Source organism: Vicugna pacos, chromosome 16 (assembly GCF_048564905.1).
Source record: "Vicugna pacos chromosome 16, VicPac4, whole genome shotgun sequence".
Taxonomy (NCBI): Eukaryota; Metazoa; Chordata; class Mammalia; order Artiodactyla; family Camelidae; genus Vicugna; species Vicugna pacos.
This window is the reverse complement of record NC_133002.1, coordinates 45,044,813-45,070,068: the sequence shown is the minus strand read 5'-3', so window position 1 is coordinate 45,070,068 and position 25,256 is coordinate 45,044,813. Positions and strand designations below refer to the sequence as shown.

The window sequence follows — 25,256 nt, the reverse complement described above, 5'->3', positions numbered from 1 at the left end:
TTTGAATATTGTCATTTCTGATCCTGTTCATATCCTGTTATCATGAGAATATTGATTTTGTTTCAGCAGATACCAGACAATTTGTATGGCAAGTTCTGTCTCACTTTCTGGGTGGTGGTTCTAATACCAGTTCTGTTTTCAAAACCTTCCCTGGGCTTTTTGGATTTGCCCTGCACTGTGCGTCTCAGTGATAGTCTGGGACTTGGGCAGTGGTTTATGTATTGTAAATGGATTCTCTTTTGCATAGCCTTTGCTGTACTTCTTTGAGTCTGTTTTGCACAAACATAAATCATTTTTTGTGTTGGTTTACACACAGATTTAGGAGATCTCTTTTCCATGTCTTTCCTCTCCAAGAATTCCTCCATACTCTTCAGTTTCCAGTGGCCTTATTCTCAGTTCTAGAAAGACAGATATCTCTCACAGCTTTTTTTATTAACAGGGTTGAGAGGAACAAATTAAATATTTAAAACAAAAGGCCAATTCTTAAGTCTCATTTAGTTGTTTATTCCATTCATTTGTATTAAGTGTACCTTTCTCTAATGTCCTAGTAACTTTATCAAGAAACAAGTCAAACATGTGAAAATACCTGTTAACAGTCAGCATCCTACACAGCTTTTAGATCTCTGCATTGTACAGTTCCCCCTAACTGGGGCTGCCCTTAGGTGAAGTGAAGAAGGAAGCGAGAGGAGGAAAAAAAATAATGGGAATTCCCCTCATAACATTTGGATGTCAGGGACCCTGTTTTCCCATTTTTCTGGCGAGAGAGATTCGTTTTCTCATCTGGTTTTTCTGTTGCTGGGGCAGTTGAATTCTATGGCTGAGGAAAGAAGAAAGGACCGAAAAAACCCAAAAAACAAAAACCAGCATTTCCACTCGCAGTCTCCAGAATATAGGATTCCCTTTTCCTGATCCTTTGGACAGGTGGAGATTTCGTTCTTAAGGGTTTTCTTGTCGGCACTCTGAACATAGTTCTGTAACTCAGGTCATGCTTGATCAAAGGAAGAAAATTTGAAAACTCATAGTCATATCCATTATTTTTCAAGTTTTGACTTCTCACCCCAATCATTTGTATTACTTGTTTGCAGAATGTTGATACATATTATAAAATTTCTCAAAATAATTAAAGTAGGTTGTTATAAAAATTCAGATAATATAGGTAGCTAGGCTAACAGGTCATGCTCTTCACAGACCTATTTACTTTATCAGAAAATATTAATATTTCAATGTACATCCTTCCATACCTTGTTTATAAATTTGCTATGTGTAAGTATTTACATATTTATATCTTAGATTTTAAGCCATTTAATTTTTTAAAGTTGTTAATTTAATTGAGGTATAATATACATACAGTAAAATGCATCAATTTTCTCTTTTTTGTGTGCTCTTGGATTTGAAGAATCAACATTATCAAAATGGCCATCCTAACCAAAGCAATCTATAGATCCAGTGCAACCCTTGTCAAAATACTCATGACATTTCTCACAGAACTAGAACAATTTCAAAATTTATATGGAACCGTGAGAGACCCTGTTGTAGGTCTTTTTTTTTTCTTCTTCTCTTCTTTTTGTTGTCTTTTCTTATGGTTTGATGACTAGAGAAGTTCCTTCAACATTTGTTGTAAAGGGAGTTTTGTGGTGCTGAATTCTTTTAGCTTTTGTTTATCTCTGAAGCTTTTGATTTCTCCATCAAATCTGAACGAGAGCCTTGCTGGCTAGAGTATTCTTGGTTGTAAGTTTTTCCCTTTCATGACTTTAAATATATCTTGCCACTCCCTTCTGGCCTGTAGAGTTTTTGCTGAACAATCAGCTGATAACCTTATGGGAGTTCCCTTGTATGTTATTTATTGCTTTTCTCTTGCTGATTTTAATATTTTCTCCTTATCCTTAAGTTTTGTCAGTTTGAATATTAAGTGCCTTGGTGTGTTCCTCTTTGGGTTGATCCTGTGTGAAACTCCTTGCACCTTCTGGACTTGGGTGACTGTTTCCTTTCCCAAGTTGGGGAAGTTTTCTGTTATTGTCTCTTCAAAATTTTTCTCAGGTCCTTTCTTTCTCTCTTTATGGGAACCCTATAATGCGATTGTTAGTGTGAATCATGTTATTCCAGAGTTCTCTTAAACTCATTTCCTTTCATTCTTTTTTCTTTTTTCTGTTCTGCAGTAGTGATTTCCACTAATTTGTCTACTAGCTCACTGATCTGTTCTTCTGTCTCATTTAATCTATTCTTGATTCCTTCTCTGTGTTACTCGTTTCAGTGATTTTATTCTTCAATTCTGTTTGGGTGTTCTTTATATTTTCCAAGTCTTTGCTAAAATCTTCACTTTGTTCATCTGTACTCCTCTTGAGTTCTTCGAACATCTTTGCCATCGTTACTTTAAACTCTTTCTCTGATAAATTGTCTATCTCCTCATCACTTATCTTTTCTGGGATTTTATCTTATGCCTTGGCCTGGAAGATATTCCTCTGCCACCTCATATTGTGTATCTTTCTATTTGTATTTTTAGTAAAGTTAGTTACTTTTCTCAACCTTAGAGAAGTGGCCCTCTGTGGGAGACATCCCATGTGTCCCAGCAGTACAGTCCTCTCTTGTCACCCAAGGGCCATGGTCCAGGTGGTCCCAGTGTAGAGTAGATTCCTTCCACAGACTTTGGGATTGTTGTTTTCTTATTTCTGTCCCCTAGTGGACGAGGCTGGACTAGAGGCTTTTGCAGGTTTACTGGCAGGAGGAGTCAGTGCCTGCCCACTGCTGTGTAAAGCTTGACCTCTAGTGGGTAGGGCTGTATCTAAAGGTATTTGTGGCTTAGGAAGTCTACTGTTGGGTGTTTGTTGTTTGACCTGAGACTTCCCAGCCCTTAAGCCTACAGGCTGTTGGGTGGGGCTAGGTTTTAAATGATCCAATCAAGATGTCAGCCTCCAGGAAAGCTCATGTAGACGAACACTTCTGGAATGTCCGCCACCAGTTTTTGTCTCTCCAGGATGAGCTGCACCTGTCCCCTTCCTCCCCAGAAGACCTTCCAAAACCAGTAGGCAGGTCTGGCCCAGGTTCCTATGAAATCACTGCCTCTGCCCTTGGACCTGGTGAATGAGAGATTCTGTGTACGCTTCCCAAGAGAATGAAGTCTCTGTTTTCCCCAGTCTCCTGGGGCTCCTGGAGTTAAGCCCCACTGGCCTTCAAAACGAGATGTCCTGGGGTCTCCTTCTCCCAAAGCCAGAACCCTGGCCTGGAGAGCCTGACTTGGGGCTCAGAACTCTGACTTCTGTGGGAGGGGCTCTGCAACTTAATTATCCTTCAGCTTGTGGGTTGCCCACCAGGTGGAGTAGGGTATGGGGCCTGATTATATTGTGTGCACGCCCCTTTTACTGTCCTGCTGTGGTTCCCTCTTTATGTTTCCAATTGAAGAAGATCTTTTTTGCTAGGTTCCAGTCTTTTTTTTTTTTTTGATAGTTGTTTAGCAATCAGTTGTGGTTTTGCTGTTGTGAGAAGAGGAAAGCTTGTGGTCAAAATGCATCCATTATAATACATTCCGAGTTTTGACAGGAGTAATTCACTACTACATTCTGTCACCCCCAAAAGTTCCTGTGAGCCGTTTTGTAGTTAGTTCCCCTCTTCTTCCCTTACCTGGCCCCAAGCAACTATGCGTCTATCACTGTATACTAGTTTTGCCTATTTGAAGATTTATCAGGAGAATCATGGAGTATGTACTGTTTTGCTTCTGGCTTCTTTCGCTGAGCATAATGCTTTTGATATTCATCTGGGTTTCAGCATGGATCAGTAGTTTATTCTTTTTTATTGCTGAAAAGAGAATTTCATTGTACGAATATACCACAATTTTATTTTACACTCATTTGTTGATAGATATTTTTTATTATTTGCATTTTGGGGCTATTATGAATAAAGCTTCTGTGTACAAATCTTTGTGTGCGCTTCTGTTTTCATTTCTTGTAGTAAGTGATAACTAGTTAAGAAATTACTCCATCATAGTACATGTTTAACTTGATAAGCATCTGTTGAAAGTTTTCCAAAATAGTTGTACCATTTCATACTCCCATCAGCAATGTGAGTTCCATTTCCTCACTTTATACATTTATTATTTCTTATATTGTGTATAAGTATTTATGATATGGATTCCTTAAAGTGGGATTTTTGTGTGAAATGGAAAGTATGTATTTGATTTTGCTAGATTTTTCTCCATAGGTTTTGTACTATTTTTGCATTACCACTACTAACAGATGAGAGTACATATTTCTCTCCTACCCCACCATCAATGTATGGTGAATTTTTGCCATTCTGATAGGTACAAGATAAAATCTTAATGTAGTTTTAATTTGCATTTCTTATACTTTGAGTGAAGTTAAACATATTTTTATATACTAATGGTTGTTTCCTTTTTTTTTTTTTTGGTCCTTCTGTAAAATATCCCTGCTGGGTTGTTGGTGGTGGTGGTATTTGTGTGTGTGTTTGTGTGCTGTTTTTAGAAGCTGTGTATTAGGAATGTAAGAATGTCAGATTATTGTCTTTTTTCTTTGAAATTATTTACATATTAGGAATATTAACCCCTTGTAAATATAAGTTTCAAACATCTTTTTCCAAGTTTATCATTTGTTCTTTTTATTTGGAGTTTCTTTTACCATGACTCCTCCTCCCAAGTTTTCTTTTTACATTATTAAATTTATTTTTTTTTCTTTTTGTGTTGGATTTGGATCATAGTTAGGAAAGTTTTCTCATTCCTTGATTACAGAGGAACTTCCTCATATTTCCTACTAGTACTTGTATAGTTTCATTTTTTTAATATTTGCATTTCTGACCCATATGTAAACATCATTTAGTTTGAGAAACAGTTGTTATTTTTTTCCAAATAGCTATTAGTGTCTCCCAACAACAGTTATTTTTATCAAATATCTTTTTTTTTCCCCTCATTGATTTGAGAAGACTGGTTAAGCTACTTAGCAATAATGTTTATGTAATGTTTGTGATGGGGATATAATTTTTTCCAAATGGATTCTCAGTTTTCTCAACATTTATTTCTTCTCCTTTAATTGTATGCTGAATTCCAAGATACACGTACATGGGTTTGTTTCTGGATTTTTTTTATATTACAGATATACTTGTCCTATTTTAATATTCTAGTGATGGCAGTAGTTTTGAGTTATCATTTGGAATTTGGTAGAGCGGATGTTTGAATTCCTTCACTTCCTTTCTGGAGAATGCTGTCCTTATCAATTCACTCTGTGTCTCTACTATGAACTTTAATATTTTGCCTATATCATATGCATATGTACTGTTTGTTAAGTGAGTATTGAAATGAATTCATTTTTAGGGATGTTACAGAGAGAAGAATTAAGTGTATTTTAGTTCAACAAATATTTATATAATATTAATTGTAGGAGATAAGGTATAGGATGTAGACAGGTAATATAAAGGTGAATGAGACTGGGAGAGAGAGATAAATAGTTGCAATATAATATAGTAAGTGCTCTGGATGTTTAAGAGCATGAGGGGAAAGTGACCGTCTCTTCCTACTTTGAGTTAAAATTTTACAAACATTATTCCATTTGATCTAAATCTCAAAAGATTTTGAATAGGAACTTGTTAGGCAGATAAGATGCAAATCATGAAACTGTTTAGAAAATTTTAATGTAAAATAATTCTTGCAATCAGGGTGCTATAACTTGATTATGTAAAGTTCTTAAATAAGGTCTTAAGTAACACTGAAGATTTTTTTTTAAATAAATTAATTGAATAGTAATACTTTTTATGGAATTTAGTTCATTCTCATTTTAGGAATGAGAAGTTAAGTGACTTGCCTATGGTCACATATTATTGGAAGAACTGTAATTGAAACTTACAGGGAATTTGCAGAGCAGGGAAATTGGTGAAAGTATATGGGGCAGCTTTGAAAGTATGTTAGAAATGGAATACACATTAACAATTTAAATGTTTTTATTGTAGTGGAAGGTTAATTTAAGGAGGTAAAAAATGTTTCATGTAGTTACAAGGAAGTTTTCTAGCAGTAATTAAAATTCAAATTGAAGTTCAGTTGACTTCACGAAAAATGAAACAGCTTAAAGTTGTATAAAGGGGAGAGAATTGGCTAGAGAGTCTAATGAAGTCAATTTTGGAGGATTTTTTAAACTGGTGACTTTATGCAGGTTAAAATAGCTAACATTTAATGTTGTGCTTACTATGCCTGAAATTATGCTTAAAATTATAAACTCATTTAACCTTCACAACCGCTATATAAGGTAGGGTATTATTTTCATTTTACAAATTAGAAAAATAAGGCTACTCAGTTCACAACTTAAAAGTAATGTTGCTAGGATTTATATCCAGACAGTATCATTCCAGAACCTGGGTTTCGAAGCTTCTCAATTATAACAGCCATTTTTTAAATTGAATAATGTGATACAGATGAATTGATAGCAGAACCTAGAGAATTTACGGTTATCTGTAGTGTCTACTTATCTTATGAAGGAGATTTGATAAAGGCCATATTTTAATGTGAATAAGGTTTATGGGATAAGCAGTTGCCTGAGTTAAATTCCGTACTTTCTCCCATTGCATTTTTCTTCGGAATGTCTGTATTAGAGTTGATTAAACACTGGCATATGGTATCTGAAAGGAAAAGAAAGACAGCTTACTGGGGGGTTAAATCCTTTGTGTATTTTCTTAGACTTGAAAATCATTAGTAGATGGGAATCTTCCTGTTGTTAGAAACCTAATATTGGTACACCTTAAGTTGTCATGCATGTTTTTTAATAGTCAGTGTGTTCTATTATCTCTTCTGTGAATGGGCTCACTGCATCAGAATTAGTTAAGGATTAGATAAGCCTTCCAAGATATAAAGATTTATTTAATTTTTAAAAGTATATGTATAGGAATACTTGCATTCTATGTATAGTAGGGTTGTTTTGTTTTGTTTTAAAGTGCCATGATGATTGTGTTGATGAGCCATATTTGGGAACTGCTGTTCTAGTAGATCATACTTCCTTCTCAGTGAAATTCTAGACCTGAGATAATTGTGCCTATACTGTCAGAAAATGATCTTATACTAATTTTTCTTAGCAGCTTTTGCTTTTCCTGACATTGTCCTGTTCTTATTTCTCTAGTTTATGCCAACGTGGCTTCATTCATACAGATGAACCAAGGATTGGGATAGCAGTATAAAATTAGAATCAGACAGCTGATTGCCCAGCAGGATGCCATCAACTAACCGCGCGGGCAGCCTGAAGGACCCTGAAATTGCAGAGCTCTTCTTCAAAGAAGATCCAGAGAAGCTCTTCACAGATCTCAGAGAAATTGGCCATGGAAGCTTTGGAGCAGTGTATTTTGTAAGTGTTAAAGGCTTAATGTCAGTGACCAGTATTTACTTAAAATTCAGTCCTTACAAAATGAAAAACAATAATAAAAAGAGAGATAGGCTGTAGTCCACTTTATAGTGACTCGCATAGGGTTGTGTGTGTATAATATGAAAATAGATAGTTTTATTTATTGAGCTTCTTGAATTATTGAAAAAATGAGAAATAATATTTTGCTTTGACTTAATGTTGTTTAGGACTTTTAGCACACTGTTTTTAGGAGTCATATGACTTGAATTGCTATAGAATTAAATATTGCATTACACTGACTTCTGTAAAGCTCCATATAGAGTCAGTTTTAGTGTTATAGAAATCTAGGATTATTACTTGGCACCAAAGAATATGTACCAGTCTTTTTTTCTTATGTGTATGTGTATATTTTGTGCTAAAAATAATTACCAAATTTGCTATTTTAACCATTTTTAAGTGTATAATTTGTGGCATTAATTACACTCTCAATGTTGTACAACCATTACCACTATATTTTCAAAACTTTTTCATCACTCCGAATAGAAGCTCTGTATCTGTTAGCAGTAACTCCTCATTTCCTTCTCTACCCAGCCCATGGTAACCTCTGATCTACTTTTTGTCGCTGTGAATTTGCCTAGCCTAGATATTTCATATGAATGGAATCATACAATATTTGTACTTTTATGTATAGCTTATTCCATTTAGCACAACATATGGCATAATCACTTGGTGGGTCTTTCATGTTGTAGCACATATCAGTACTACATTCCCTTTTATAGCTGAATTATATTCCATTATTTGTATATACCATGGTTTGTTTATCCATTCATCTGTTGTTGGACACTAGATTGTGTCTACCTTTTGGCTATTGTAAATAAATGCTTATGGTGAACATTGGTGTATAAGTATCTGTTTGAGTCCCTCTTTTCAAATCTGAGCATGTACCCAGGAATGAAAATACGGGGTCACATAGTAATTCTATATTTAACTTTTTGAGGAGCTGCCAAACTACACCATAGTGGGTGCATCATTTCCATTCCCACCAGCAATATACCAGTGTTCCAGTCATTCTTTGTGAACTCCTGTTAATTGTCTCTTACTTTGATAGTAACCATGCTACTAGGTCTGAAGTAGTATCTTGTGATTTTGATTTGCATTTCTCTAATAACTAATAATGTTGAGCATCTTTTCATGTGCTTATTGACCATTTGTGTATCTTTCTTGGAGAAATATCTGTTCAAATCCTTTGCCCATTAAATTGCTTTAAGCAGTCATGTATATTTAAGAATATAAGAGAAAAATAGTTTTTAAGTTTACCCACATATTTACCATGTTACACACAACATGACTGTTTACTTTGGAAAATTCCAGTCTACGAAATGATTCCTGGGATTTATAGGAGTTTAGCATGGTTGTAGGATGCAAGATCAATATGCAAAAATCTGTATTTCATGTATCAGCAGTGAACATCTGAAATTTGCTCTGTTCTGAAAGTACTGCTTATTTTACCCCCAAAATGAATACTTAAATGTAAACCAAAAAAAAAAGTACAAGATCTGTATGCTGAAAACCATAAAACATTGATGAAAAAAAATTTTAAAAACCTGAATAAGTGAAAAGATATATTGTGTTGATGGATTGAAAGACTAAGTATTATTATGTTGTCAGTTCTCTCCAAATTGATGTATAGATTCAATGCAATCCCAATTAAAATCACAGTAGCCTTTTTTTTTTTTTTAAGAGATACAAGCATATTCTAAAGTTTTTCTGGAAAGGCAAAGGAACTAGAATAGCCAAAACAATTTTGAGAAAAAGAACAAATTAAAGGACTCACACCATCTGATTTCAAAAACGTACTTTAAACTTGCGGTAATCAAGATAGTATGATATTGTTAAAAGGATAAATAGATAAAAATTGTGAAGTCTGGACCAATATAGTTAACTGATTTTTGAGAAAGGTGTAAAGACCATTCAGTGGAGAAAGGGAAGTCTTTTCACCAAATGGTGCCAGAGCAACTGGATATTCATATGCATAAAAATAAGCTTTGACTCACAACCTTATACAAAAATTTATGCAAAATGGATTATAGTGCTAAATGTAAGGCATAATACTATAAAGCTTCTAGGATAAAATATAGGAGAAAAATATTTGCTTCCTTGGATTATGCAGAGTTCATAGACGTGACACAAAGCATTTTCCATAAAAGACAAAGTTTGTAAATGGAACTTAATAAAATTAATTTTTTTTTTGTTCTCTGAAAGATACTGTTAAGAGAATGAAAAGGAAAGCCACAATCTGGCAGAAAATATTTGTAAGTCATATATCTGACAGAAATTTGTATCTGGGCTATATAAAGGGTTCTCAAAATTCAACAGCAAGACAACAACCCAATAAAAATTAAAATTGAGCAAGAGTCTAAACAGACATATCACCAAAAAATTACAGATGATCAGTTAAAATGTTCAGTATCCTTAGGGAAATACAAATTAAGAACACAATTTGATGCCACTACATGATTATTAGAATGACTTAAAAATAAAGGTAAGAAGAAATACAGGCAATACCAAATGCTAGTGGGTATACAGAGCAATTGGAAATCTTATTTATTGCTGATAGGCATGCAGAAATGGTCTTGCCACTCTGGAAAACAGTTTGGCAGTTTTTAAATAAAGTTAAACATATAATTATATGACCCAGTATTTCCACTCCTAGATCTTAATCCCTGAGAAATGAAAACTCAGGTTCACACAAAAAACCTATGTTAACATTTACGGTAGTTATATTCATAACTGCCAAAAATTGCAAACTACTTCAGTGTGTACGCCACAGTGGGTGAATTTTACAGAAGTTCGTTAAATGTTCATTAATGTTCATTAAAAAACAAAACAGATGTTATATGGGGGAAACCCAAATGGACTACAGACTGTAACAAATGAACATAACTGAACTATAAATGAATAATATAAACACACAAGAAAAGAACTAATCTTAAATTATTTTGAAAATGGTATTTTGGCTGAATACTCTATAAGGCTAAAGACAAAAAAGAACTGTAGTTAGTTACTTACTTTGTTTCTCACAGGGATATGGTTTGGCAATTCTAAAACTAATGTATATGTACAGCAGATTTGAATAAATATGTGAATGTATTGTAGATAATGAGAAGCAGTTTTCTTAATGTCCAAGAAAGAAGTTACGTGTTAGAAAATGAGGAAGGCTAGAAATAAGCCTGTAGTGTGTTGGATTGAAATTGAAGGTATATTAATGGGAACTCCTCCTTCTCTCTCACACATACATACACACACACAGAGATACATATATAGAGAGAAAGTAAAAATTCTTTTTATTAAATGTAAAAGGATTAAGGTAAATGATTGTTTCAACCATGATCCACTAATAGATGCTAAAATTAGTGGGTAAAAGTTTGAGAAGAATCAGGATATATGTATATGTATGTGTATATGTATAATCTCAAGTAAAGCCCCAAAGATATTTATTAATTAAAATGGAAAAATTACTGCAGAAACCTGGCAGAGACTATCTTAACCAAGTGGTAAAGGTTAATATCACCTGAAATACTGACATCATGTATCCCTTTTCTGACATTACACTGCAGGACACATCATTTCTGTGGCATTCTTATTAAAAAATGCATAAACTTAATCTAATTATGAGGAAATACCAGACAGATTCAAGTTGGGGAACATTATGTAAAATAACCTGTACTCTTCAGAAGTTTCAAAGTTATGAAGGACAAGGAAAGATTTAGAAACTGTCTCAGATTGGAGGAGAGAAAGGCAGCATAATAACCAAATGGAGTGTAGGATCCCAGAACAGAAAACGGTTATTAGTGGAAAAATTAGTGAAATTCAAATAAAGCCTATCGTTTAGTGGTTAATAATTTTACCAATGTTAATTTCTTAGTTTTGGTAGTTGTACTGTATTATGCAAGATTTTAACATGAGGCAAAGTTGCATGAAGGTTATATGGTAACTCTACTATTTTTGCAGCATTTCCCTAATTCTAAAACTGCAAAGTAAAAAAAATGTTTAAATTCTCTAGAAACCAGAAAGGGACTTTTTTCCCAAAAGGTGGGGGGATGTAATTAATTTCTGTTGACTTTTTTTTCAGGAAATTAATGTACACTTTATAAATAACATTAAGGAATATATTTTATTATTTTAAAAATTGTGACTTTAAAACTGAGCCAGTAATATACTATTCTCAAGCCATAAAACATCTCTAAATATCCTTTTCTTAATCTATAGGGAAAAACTCCACTCATTTACTTCTTTTTTGTATAAAAATTGTTACCCCCCCTCTTAAGCAACAAGTATTACATAGTTGTTTAGTATCTTGTCAGCATTATGGATTCAGTCTTTTTTTTTTTTATGGGCACCTTAGGAATAAACTACAATTTAAAATATTACCGCCCTAGAGACAATGTGTTTCAGATTCTTAACAATTTGAACTTACGGTTTATACTCCATTTGTAAACTGTAGACAAAAATAATGTCATAAAAACTCCATCTATAATTTCTCTACCCAAGGACAACTACTGTTAACATTTAGATATATAATTTGTAGAATCTTTTTGTGTACACATGCTGTATGTGTGTTAGATGTTGCTCACATTTAATTTCTGGATTAGGCACAAAATAGAGAAGAGGGACCCAGAAAACATATTTCAAAAACAATCCTTTTTCTTTATTACAGTTTTGTCTGAGTTTATGCTTGTACATTTCTTCTCCATACACTAGTGTGGAGAAATACAGAGTAAAGGAAAAATATACACAGAATCTTAGAAATGGGCCCAATAAAAGAACCCCCTTTGAGAAAATCCCTGACAAATTTTAGTCATTCAATATATGCTGATAGTATTTTTAATTGATTTTATTTAGTTTAATTTATAGACAATAAATGTATAGATGTTAAATGTGTAGTTTTATGAAACTAGGCAAATCATACCTCCATACAACCAATAGTTCAAGGTATAAAGTGGTAATAGTCGTGGGAATAGAATGGAAGAGATAGAGGATGGAATGATACTTGTTTGCATATAACTGTTTGGATAATAAATATTTTATATATTTAAAAAATTAAATCATTATGTATGGAGGGTGTCACTGAATTTGAAGACAAACAGAAACAGTGAACCCAAGTGTAAGTCAGACATAACCACATTGTGGGGTGGAATATAGGACTAATATGAGTAACTTTTGTACATAGTATTTTAACTATATACCCTCAGTCTAATTGGGAGAAAGAAACTATATATAGGCAAATCTTGAACTCTTCTTAATAGATTTCTTTCATACTGGTATGGATATGAGAGTTCTGAAGCTCTAGGTTGAGTAATGTTGATATTATTTGGAGTCAGCATCCTAACCATGAAAATATGAAAAGAAATATGGAAGTGGGAATGGTAAGGAGGAAAACCCTGTGGGATTGGATGGACATTATTGGTATTAATATAAAATAATTATATCATATAAGTATCATATATGTGATAGCTCTGTATGCTGCAAGATTCTAGTTGCACTGACACTGTACACTTAGTAATGAGCACACTTAGCAATCAGATCTTGAATTCCTTACTAAATGGAACAAGAACATTTTGGAAAAATCAGCATTTTGTAGTCATCATAGTGAAGATTATTTGGGGCTAGAATCTTCAATGTTTGTTAAGTCTGAGGGAAAATTTTGACGAGCATGGTGTTTATGTAGTTTTGAAGTATCTCTCCACAGATTATTTGTTAGATACAAAGTAGGAAATAGTAACTATAACTATACACATTGGGAAAAAAACAGATAACACCTTGAGTGGGTGATGAAAATTAGTAACACCAATGAAGAACAGACACATTTTGTGCCTTCAGATATGATACCTTGGGAAGAACACAATTATCACTCTTGTAGTATTTTGGCTAGGATGTATAACCAGGATCTAATCTTGAAGAAATGTCAGACAGGCACAAATTTAGTAACATTCTCTAAAATACCACTGTATATTCTTCAAAAATACCAGTATCATGAAAGACAAAGAAGGGTTGTGGAATTGCTCTAGATTAGAGGAGAATAACAAGACAAAACTAAGCACAATATGTAATCCTGAGGTGGGGTAGGGAGGATATGTTTATGATGATTAAACATTTTTATTTTTGCTTTTTTTAGACATGAGTAGGCAAAAATTATGTCTTATTTTAATTTGTCATTTAATTTTAATTATCATTACTAATAAGTTTGGATTTTAATAAGTTATAGTCACTTTTAATTTTAACTTCCTATTTTAAAATAATTTTAGATTTGTAAAAGATTTCACAATTAAAGTGTTTTCCTCTATAATTTTCAATCAGTTTCTCTAATGTTAATACATTACTCAAAATGGACCAAAGACCTAAAAGTCACAGTTAAAACTGTAAAACTCTTAGAAGAAAACATAGGAGTAAATCTGCATTACAATTTGTTATTTTGTTTTGTTTGTGAGGTTTTCATTTTTGGGTTATACTGCCTTTATAAAATTAATGGGATAGCTTTCCTTTTTTTCCTCTCATATCCTGGAAAGTTCACCTGGTAAAACTATTTTCCACTCAAGTGTTTTTAAGATAATTCATTGGTATTCTTTTCAGTCTGCCACCATTGTTTGTTTTAATCACATTTTCTTCTTTAGATCGGTTTTAGTAATTTTTTCCTTCCTAGGAAATTGTCCATCTCATTGAGATTTCAAAGCTGATTAGCATAGGCTTGTATATACTAGTTTTGTCTCTTTGTTTATAGTGCTATTCAAATTTCTGTTTTTCCTCTCAAGTAGATCTCTCAAAGATAAATCCAGCTTTGTTTTCCTTTGCAAAGTACAAGCTCCTAAATAATTTGATAAGTTTATAGTCACTGAGTATTTTTTTTAATGGATTTTTTTGTTGGGGGGAGATTAGGTTTATTTATTTATTTTTAGAGATGGTACTGGGGATTGAACCCAGGACCCCATGCATGCTAAGCATGCACTCCATCACTTGAGCTAAACCCTAAATGGTTTTTAAAGGCAGTTTTGATGTCGTTGTTGACATGGTAGCTTATAAATGCTTTTATTCTCAGAGAAAGTGTTACCCAGATTTCATCTGTTGATTTTTACATTAGTCCTTTCTTTGTTTCTCAGGCACGAGATGTGCGCACCAATGAAGTTGTGGCTATCAAGAAAATGTCTTATAGTGGAAAGCAGTCCACTGAGGTAGGTGAAATATATGCATTCTTACTGACGTGTTAGGAAAAAAACATACTATTTCTAATTGAGAGTTAAAAAAAAGTTTTTTCAAAAAAGTATAATATACATAGAGAGAAGTTTACAAGTACTAAGTGTACATCTCTGTATTTTCTTTTACGAACTCAGTTTACCCATTTAACTTGCATCACCTAGAGCTTTATAAATAGCATATTGCTGGCATCTCAAAAGCCTCCCAATTTGTGCTCCCTGCTTTTGATTTTTTTAACTGTGGTATAATATATTTCTCTATCTTTATCATAAAAAGATTATCAGTTTCTAAAAAAGTAAACTAGAATAAGATGCATTTAATGGTAAATTATATTGATATAATTTTTTGATTAATGGTTTAGAAATTGTTTAAGGGCTGTTTTAAACAAAGTTTAATCAATAGGCAGTATATATCTAGTCTGAAAAACCAAAAAATAAAATTATTGATACTACACTGAGTATATTTTAGTTTACTACTATTGTGGTTAGTGCTTTTCGGTATATTTATTTTATTTAAGTACATAAATTTATTTTGTGAAATAGTCTACTTTTAAAATCTAGGATCTGTTAATCTTTAATGTTTTAATGTAATTATTTTTAATTGTGGAAAAATATATATTACAGAATTTACCATCTTAACCATTTTTAAGTATGCAGTTCAGTAACATTAAAGACATTCACATTGTTTTGCAACCATCATCACCATTCACCTCCATAACTCTTTTCACTTTGAAAAACTAAAATTCTTTTCCCATTAAACAATTACTCCCCATTCCCTCCTCCCTCAGCCCCTGGAAATCACTATTCTACTTTCTGTCTCTGTGAATTTGACTACTTTAAGTATCTCATGTAAGTGAAATCATGCAGTATTTGTCCTTTTGTGACTGGCTTATTACACTTAGCATATTGTCCTCAAAGTTCATGCTGCAGTATGTGTCAGAATTTCCATCCTTTTAACAGCTGAGTAGTGTTCCTCTTTGAGGGCGGTGTACATGAAGCACCACATTTTGTTTATCCATTCATTCATCTGTTGATGATGCTTAGGTTTCTTCTACCCCTTGGTTGTTGTGAGTAATGCTGGTATAAACATGGGTTATACAAATACATATTTTTTTGAGTCTTTGCTTTCAGTAGTTTTAGGTATATGCCCAGAGTTGAAATTGCCAGATTAGTCTTTAATTTTTAAAGATTTTGATTTTCTACTTTTTTGGGAATCTTTATTTTATGATATATCTTGTTTTTGTGATGATCATACTGTGAGTATGGTAGCATTATTATGATTATATCACTTTCCATCATTTTGATACCTAAAAAACTCAATTTCTTGGAGGATTATTCTTATTTTATTTGCCATTCTGTAGCACAACTTTAGAACTAGCTTTCATAGGTAGATTTGTACGATGTTGGAGTTTGTTTGATTAGTCACACTTAGAACAGAAAGTTTCTGTTCTAAGATTAGGGCATCATCTGTTAAATGATTAGGGCATCATCTTTTCACATCTCATATTAATGTCCTTCATGAAAATTTTTTACATTGAAAAATATAGAGTTTTTGTTTTGAGATTTTGCCTCCCAGATCATTCAAATTTGAAATTTAAAGGCTGTAAAACATTTCCTGAATTTAGCATTTTATAGAAAACATTTTGAGCATATTTTACTGTATATTGTTGAGGGCTATGGAAATAACATAGGAGATACATGATCTTACACTCTAGTACAGAACATTTTCTAAAATTTTCTTTTATGCTAGTTCCCCTGCCTTTAGATTTATGGGCCAAGTCAGTAGTAGATCTTAAAAAAAATAAAACGAACAAAAAATATTTCTAGTTCTCATCCACACCTGTTAAGCCTCTAGACTCTCTAGGTATGAACCCAAGGACCTGTATTTTTAGAGTTCTCTGGTTGCTTCTTAAAGGTAACTATGTTTAGGACATGGCCTAAGTGTCTAAGGTTGTTGCACAGTATCTTATGGCCAGAGGTTTATCTCTATTTCCTGGTAGGTACCAATGAGGTAGGCTCTTAGTAAAATATGTAGAAATATGTTTTCATACTGCTTGTTTTTTCTGTGACTTTTCCCTTATAATAGCTAACTATTCACTAGCATTTTATTTTAGAAAGTGTGCATTAGAGATTTAAATCTTCATCTGAATTTAGAAAGCAGACAAAACCTCAACATTCAGTAGAAAATGTAAGCCACAACACAATAGATGAACTTTATAGTATGTAAATTATTCATCAAAAAGCTGCAAATAAGAAAGGGAAGTTAAACTTTTGAAGAAAAATCACCAAATATGGTATATAGTTTTCATCAACATGTTTGGTGTGTGGTCGTAAAATTTTAGTAAGACTCACTGATGATAAGTTTTACCAAACTAAAATTTGACCTACCTTGAATGCACATAATTAAAAAATTTTTTACTTTGATACTTAATCTAAATATTACAATAAAGTTGTATGTTCTCAGTAACCTTTCTTAATCTAGTAATTACTTTTTTGTTACATAACTTTCTAAGGAAAAGTAGTTATTTGTAATTCTTTCCTGTATTCTTTTTTTCTCCCCTCTCTACAGAAATGGCAGGATATTATTAAGGAAGTCAAGTTTCTACAAAGAATAAAACATCCCAACAGTATAGAATACAAAGGCTGCTATTTACGTGAGCACACAGCATGGGTAGGTATATGCTCTCCCCTTGCTGTAATTTTAGTTGGTTTTCGTTTAGAATTTATTATTTCAACAATGTCTCCAAATGGTTGTGTGAGGCCATGCAAAAACACATTGAAATGTTAATTCATACTAAGGGGAAGACCAGCTCTTTCTAGAACTCCTATGCAATAAGAGATAATAGAAGTTTTATAAGTTTACTCCAGAGATTTAACTGACCTTTATGTACCTGCTAAAATGTTCTCTGACATTTTTCAGTAGTATCATTCTTCAAGTGGTTTGTCAGCCATTGTGGAAACAGTCCTTACTCAAGGATGAAAATTAGCATATCTTTTTTTCCCCATTCCTCCTTTTTTTTTTTAATTGAAGTACAGTTGATTTACAATGTTACATTAGTTTCAGGTATACAGTAAAGTGATTCTGTTATACATACACACAGTCTTTTCTGTTATAGGTTATTACAAGATATTGAATATAGTTCCCTGAAAGTTAGAAAATCTTTTTGACATAAATATACTGTAATCTATTTAACCACAAAGAACTTAGTGAAGTCCTGATGAATCCTGGTGAAATTTGAACTGATTGTGATTCTTTGGCTGAATAATACTAACAGTAGAGAATTGAGGCACTTTATTACAAGAAGTGCAGATTAATTTTGCCTCATTGTTACCATGAGGTGACAGAGTAGTAATACTATAGTGGTATAGGCATAATAACTGTATCTTTTAAGAGAAAGGCTAAATTTTCTTTAAATAGGAATGATCCCTTATTTTGAATAATTAATAAGCCAGAGCTAATTATCATTATAATATACTAAACTTTGATTTGTAATGTTTGATGCATTTTATCCAGTTTAATTTTGCTGGTGGTGGTACTCCTAAATATGAGGCTGTGGTTAGCAAAAAATCAGTGACATTGAATGTATTACCTCTGTCTCTCAAATTTCTCCATTTGTAAAATAAGGATAATAATAGGGCCTACTTCTTAAGCTGGTTGTGAAGATTAAATTAGTTTGTGTGTATATATATATACACACACACACACACACACACATATACATGTACATATATACACACATTCATATATATATGTATATTTATATGTATTAGCTGGCACATACGAAGTGCTCTGTGTTTGATTTAAAAGAAACAGTTAAACTGTAACCTAAGCTTTATATATGTAGTTCCAGAGAACAGTTTTCTGCTTCCTGGCAATTATCAGTATTGCTACTACAGATTAGTAGTAACAGAATATATGTATTCCTTTATAATTTTAGTGGTAATTATATATGAAATACAGATCTTGTACATGTGATTATATGTTGGCATTATAAAAGATTGGTGTATTATTAGCTTAACTTTATATGTGCATTAAACAAATTACTAAATACATAAATACTCATTTTTTTAAGGTAAATGATGACTAGGGTTTGTTTTACTTCAAACTGTCTTCTTGATCTCCTTGGTGAATTTATTTTATCTCAAATAGAATCTTTTTAATAATATATTTTAATGCTTTTATGATTTTTCTTCCATATAGCTTGTAATGGAATATTGTTTAGGATCTGCTTCAGATTTACTGGAAGGTAGGTTTCCTTTAATTATTAGGAAAAAAGAAGTAGTAGCAAAATAAAATGAGAATTCAGTAAGAGATTTCTTAAATGTACAAATTTTCCAGAAAGAATAAAAACCTTTAACCTTTTCTACATTCTCAGCATAGTATATACTACCTTTATTAAATATTGTGTAATAGAATTAAAAAGGTGATTTTTCTTTCTTTATGACTTAATCATTTTTCTGCATTTGTCATTCAGCTTGATCTGTTCCTTCTGTTCAGAAGGGAGGTGTGTGAGAATAAAGGAAGAACTTTTCTTTTGTTACTTTTGTTTTTATAATCACCGAATAATTGTTTAATGTTAGCTTAGAGGAAAATTGACTGTGGACTGTAACAGCTAGGGACAGCTGTATACTAGTTATAAAGTTCAATAGACTTGTTTTATTATCTTGGGAAGTAAATGTCTTCTTGTCTTGGAAATTGCCCCATATATTAAAGATGTATTTTTTTAAACAAAAATGTTCTATATAATAATTATTTTCAAATAACTTTTTTATTTTAAGTTCACAAAAAGCCATTACAAGAAGTGGAAATAGCAGCAATTACACATGGTGCTCTCCAAGGATTAGCCTACTTACATTCTCATACCATGATCCATAGGTAAGCGCTTTGAGAATCATTATGTATTAACAAGCAAATGACTTGTTGCATTTATCAACCGTGGAACTTATTAACCCTGGAATTTTTGTTGGTTATAGCCAAATAAGAACATTTCAGAATGTTATAAACCCCTATTTTTTAGATTGTCCGCGTTAAAAAGAACACTCTAGTACACTTGATGTCTTTGTTGAGGATAATTTTTATCTTTGTCTGCATGTGCTTCTGGGCTTTCTGAAGGACAGGCATACCTCATTTTATTGTGCTTTGCTTTATTGAACTTTGCAGATATCTTGTTTTTTTATAAATTGAAGGCTTGTGGCAACCCTATGTCAAGCAAATCTTTTGGTGCCATTTTTCCAACAGCATTACTAACTTTGTGTTTCTTTCACAATTTGGTTAATCTCACAGTATTTCAACCTTTCTCATCATTCTGCTTGTTATGGCAATCTGAGATCAGTGATCTTTGATGTTACCATTGTGGTTGTTTAGGGATTTTTTAGCAGTAAAATATTTTTAAATTAAGGTGTTGTTTAGACATGCTGCTATTGCATATTTTATAGCCTACAGTATAGTGTAAATGTAACTTTTACATGCACTGAGAAATCAAAAAATTTGTATGGTTCGCTTTATTGCGATACTCCCTTTATTAGGGTGGTCTGGAACTGAACCCACAATATCTCTGAGGCATGCCTGTATGTGCACTTACAGATTTCTAGTAGAAATTTAATTGTAGAATCATTTAATTGGGGGGTGGAAAGGATATTAAGGATTATGTAGTTTTACTTTTTTAATTTTACTGATGAAGAAACTAATGCCCCAATTTGTGACTAATTTCCTGAAGTTTACAAAGCCAGATAGATTTGAACTAGAAATTCTTAAATCTTCTGTCTTCCTGGTAACTGATAATACCAGATTTATTACATTGATTCCATCATGTGGATAAGTAAAAGCTACTTAAGACTCTATGCTTTAAAGTATTAATCTTTGATGATCCTTGATAATGAATAGTAACTTTAATTAAGCCATTCTGTAATAGATTTTTAGCATTTGTATTGATTTTGCCTGCTTGAGAAGAAAATTAGCATTGTAAAATTTTATATATATATGTGAATCAGGCAATACATATTAAACTATATATTTTTGCTTAGTCACACACACACATAGGATGGTAAGGTCTAAAAGAAATCCATCAACATACTAGAAATAAGTGAATGGAAGATTCAGAATTAGGACCAGGGTCTTCTCAATTTCAAAGTACTTCTTCATTTTTAAAAAAACAAATAGAAGGAAAATAGATTAATTTAGTATTATATCCATTACAAAAAATACTATAGTAAGAATTGAAAGTGCTTGAGAACTTAGTTTTTTGTTTTTGTTTTTGTTTTTGTTTTTTTGAAAATTTAAGTGTATGTTATGGTGCCCATTGGACATACAACCCCATTATATAAATATCCATAATTTTCTGGAATCATTGATATTACAGCATCCATATGTTTCAGTTTTCATTTCCCGTTTAATTAGGAAACTATGCTAAAGTTTGGAAATTATTTGAATAATCTGTTTTTTAAACTGGGGGCATGAAACTCTTCTTTTTTTTAACATTAAGTGAGGGACTCAGAAATCTTACAATTATGAAGGAATGGTCAACTATTTAAATTTAATTTTTAAACCATTATTTGTACCAATAAACAGGAACTCAGATATAGACTATATACTCCAATTACCTTATTTTGTCTTTTGTGTTTACTGCTATTTTGTCTTCTCTTTTAGAAAATTGTTACTGTAGATGAATTGTGTATTTTTTGTTTTCTAATTTGAATGTTAATTCTCGTCCCAATGAGAGATTATCCTAAGACTCAATTTTTATTTTTCCTTCCCTATCTTACAGACTTTTTTTAAATTTTTACCATTTTCCTATACAATCTATTGAAAGAAAGAAATAATTTTCTGTATTTCTTAAACTCAGAGATATCAAAGCAGGAAATATCCTACTGACAGAACCAGGCCAGGTTAAACTTGCTGACTTTGGATCTGCTTCCATGGCATCTCCTGCCAATTCTTTCGTGGGAACGCCATATTGGTAAGAATAATCCTATCTGGATTTGATCCTCATAATTAAAATAGGCAGTGTGTGATTGTCCTTTTTTAAGATGTCTTATCTTTTTCCTAGAAATATAATGCTATTTTGGACATTTTAACTTTAAGCATTACAGTTAGTTTCAAATTAGATTCGGAGTGCTCCTTGTACAGCCCCTATTTTTTAATTTGTTCCTCCTACATTTTCCTTCTTATTATCTGCATCATATGTAGATATGGTGTGAGAGTGAAAGCATTCAATAAAAATTCAAGTTGGGAGAAAATAGAAATGCTAAGTGGAAGTTTGTATGTTTTCTTTAGATTTATAGTTACTATTTGTCATTGATCTTCAGGCTAAAAGTACCTGAAAACTGGTAGTTGATTGGAGTTTTTGTATTATTTTGTTTTTGGCTTTTATTATGGAGAATTTAAAATGTACATAAAACTAGTCAAAAGTATAATGAAGCCTTCCATACCAATCACTTAGCCCAGCAACATTATCCCCATGGCCAATCCTGCCCTGTGCACTCACTCTTCTCCCTCTGTTCCTCTCCCCCATCAGTTATTTTGAAACAGATTCTAGACATCATCTAATTGTTTCCATACATCATTCGTTATTAATGTCACAAGTTTAAAGGCAATAATTTTCCAAATCTTCAACTTTCAAATGTGTCTTCTTTCTCTCTATGCTGAGAGTGGTGTCTTAGGTCTACTACATCTTCTTTCCCACCTGCCTTTCAAATCTCCCTTCTCATGCTTCATAAAAAAAAGTCTTCTAACCCACCCTAAATATTAGAATGATGCTTTGCTCTGGGATATAAAAGACTGAAAGCACTGCTGGAAGGACAATTTAAGAATATATAGCATCAGAAATACTGAAGAGTCAGAATGCAAACTCTTGGCAAATCCAAGGACTTCACTTTTCCCATTATGTCTCTTCCATTCCTTTTATGCCTTGCTTTTTCTTTATCCAATTATCTTCCCTCCTCTTTTTTTTTCTAGTGTACAATTCATAACTGAGATGGTTGTCATGGGGACACATTAGCATGTTATTTGCATTGAAAAATGAATTCCGACTACTCTGACAGAAAGTGACTCTAATTTGACAGTTGGTGTGACCATGAAGACTGGATTTGCTAATTAGATTATATGGCAGTGTTTTTAATAAATTGAGTGAACTAATTCTGCAACTCCAAGTTTTAAATTTCTTTAAAGTACATATATAGTATACAGTGTGTGTATGTGTATCTATATACACACACACTATGCATTATGTCCTTTTTGACTATTGAATTTATTAAATTTACACATCAGCTCAAAAGTGTACAGGGAATACATAATTTTTGTAAATTCATTGAAGATAAATTAATTAAAAAAATTTAAAGACCACTGCTCTAGATGACCAAGAATTTCTTACGTGAAACCCTAGTTTAGACAGTTCTTTCCCCTCTATGAAAAAGGGTTCTGTGAGTGAATAATATTTTTTAGTGTGTCTGATCTTGAGACATTAGTGATGAGTATTAGATATTAAAAAGGCCCTCAAAAATTTTGCAGTAAAAAACAAATTGTTTAATTTTGCTTAATTTGGTGATTTCCCAAACTTACTTCAACACCATAAAGAACACATTGGAAACACTGTGCTATTGAGAATTGAAAGTTTATGCATTTGTTAATTTGTATATGGTATACTTGGAACACAGGAACTAATAAGTTCATATTTTTATGTCTTTACACAAACATGGGCACTCGCGCGCGCACACACACACTGCTGCTGTTGGTAATATTATATTATGTAATAATTATATAATTATAATGTATTTTACAAATTAATTATATTATTAATTGATTGATTATATTTATTGTATATTATTTATAACATAATTATAATTATATAATTATAAAATAATATAATATAAAATATTTTATGTAATTATATAATATATAAACACAGATAGACATGTAGAACAGTTAAAACAGTGTTTAACTCCAAATACAAATGAAGTAAAAGGTAAAGTACCATCAAGAACATTAGACTCTAGTTGAAGACATGAATTAGTGTTTTATTTTATAACCAAGGTACCCATAAAGTTGATAATTGTGTGATTGTTTTAGCTGTGAGCTGCCCCAGTCATTTTTATCATGGAACACTATTCTTTTTTGAAAAAAAGACTGACAGACTGTGGTTATTCAGCTTTGGATATTGTGGAACATATTTTCTGAAACAAAGGAGTGAGTTTGTCATTTCAAGGAAAACAACGAATGGTATTCAGTGTCAATGGTAAAATTCCATCTTTTAAGCAAAAATTAGATTTTTGTAATGGGATCCTGAGACTAGTATGTTTGAGAATCATCAGCCTGAAGGATGTACAATATTAGAATCTGTAAACTTGAACAGGTGCAGAATACAACCTTGCTCTAGGGCATCCTTCCTTTAGGATGCTGTTAGATGATCATGATAGATTATGAGTGTCACACTGTATATGCAATGGTAAATATTTATCTTACAACCTGTAATGCATTTATTTCACATTATAAAAATTCTTATGTGCGGATGTATTGTCTAGAATTTTCCCAGCTATTTTCCATGTAGAAGGTCATAACATTTTTAAAGAATAGCATACCTTTTTTTTTTCACTTTAATTTAAATGACATTTTTTTAGGATGGCCCCAGAAGTAATTTTAGCCATGGACGAAGGACAGTATGATGGCAAAGTAGATGTATGGTCTCTTGGAATTACATGCATTGAACTAGGTAAGAATGTTCTTTATTACTATGTAGTAAGTTTTGAACAGTGTTTTACCTCAATTTCTGGACCAAATTACAGCTTTTTATTTTCTGCATTAGTTACTAAGGGGAGCAATAAATCTATCAAAGTTTTTACTTTGGTTATATGGTAAATTATATATATATATATGTATATTATATTTGCTCTGTTAAATTAGGTATAAAATAATTTCCACAGTGGTATTAAGTTTGAGGTATCTGTCTAATATTAATGAATATTTGTTGAACACCTAGGATATGTGTATGATTACTAGATTTGCCATCTATAGAAGGTCTGAAAAGCATTCATGAATTACTTGCCTTTACCTAGGATGCTAACTACTTTTGAGTTAGATATGAGAATTAAATATCAGGCTTCATATATATTGTAGCAGTTTGATTTTATGCACACATTTTTTTCTGTTGCCCATAAATGAAACTGTGCTTAAGCAGTGGACCATCATAATTTTGGTAACATTCCCAATGTAGGTGAGCTAGGTCAATAATTGAACTGTCACTGTAATTGAAGATGATGGCTATCTTCTTGCTTTTGGTCTCCCAAGCTTTCCCCAACCAGCTCAGTATCTTTTCCTTTTTCCTTCTTACAAGAACATTCCATTAAACTTTATTTTAAACCAAGGATATTTAATTGACCCATTCTAGAAATGACCAAGGATTGAAAGTAACACATTAAATGTAAAATCTGTGTGTAATTTTAACAAATTGTTGTGAACTTGGGTTTGTCAGTAGTTTCCTAAAACAAGTAGATAGGGAAATTGAGGTAAAATAAAAGTAAAGGCTTGCTTATTATTACACAGTAAATGAATATTAAAATTTCCATTATAAAAAAAAATTTCCATTATAACCAGACTGTGTCTACCTTGCAGTCTAATATTTTTCCAAAATAATGTTATCTTTAAATGTGATTACTTTTGCTGGAAATTGTACATAAACTGTTCCCTTCAAGCTCT

General features: G+C 32.2%; 1 protein-coding gene across 2 annotated transcripts in view; it reads left to right on the top strand.

Moving 5' to 3' along the window:
* TAOK1 (TAO kinase 1) overlaps window positions 1-25,256 on the top strand; it is a 119,890-nt gene that overhangs the window by 48,616 nt on the left and 46,018 nt on the right. For both annotated transcript variants that reach the window (XM_006214397.4, XM_072939139.1), the window contains 7 exons: window positions 7,104-7,325; window positions 14,477-14,548; window positions 17,139-17,240; window positions 18,771-18,816; window positions 19,349-19,445; window positions 21,412-21,525; window positions 24,182-24,273. In XM_006214397.4, the coding sequence (XP_006214459.1) occupies window positions 7,194-7,325; window positions 14,477-14,548; window positions 17,139-17,240; window positions 18,771-18,816; window positions 19,349-19,445; window positions 21,412-21,525; window positions 24,182-24,273 (655 nt within the window). In that variant the 5' untranslated portion in view covers window positions 7,104-7,193. The remainder of the gene's footprint in view (window positions 1-7,103; window positions 7,326-14,476; window positions 14,549-17,138; window positions 17,241-18,770; window positions 18,817-19,348; window positions 19,446-21,411; window positions 21,526-24,181; window positions 24,274-25,256) is intronic.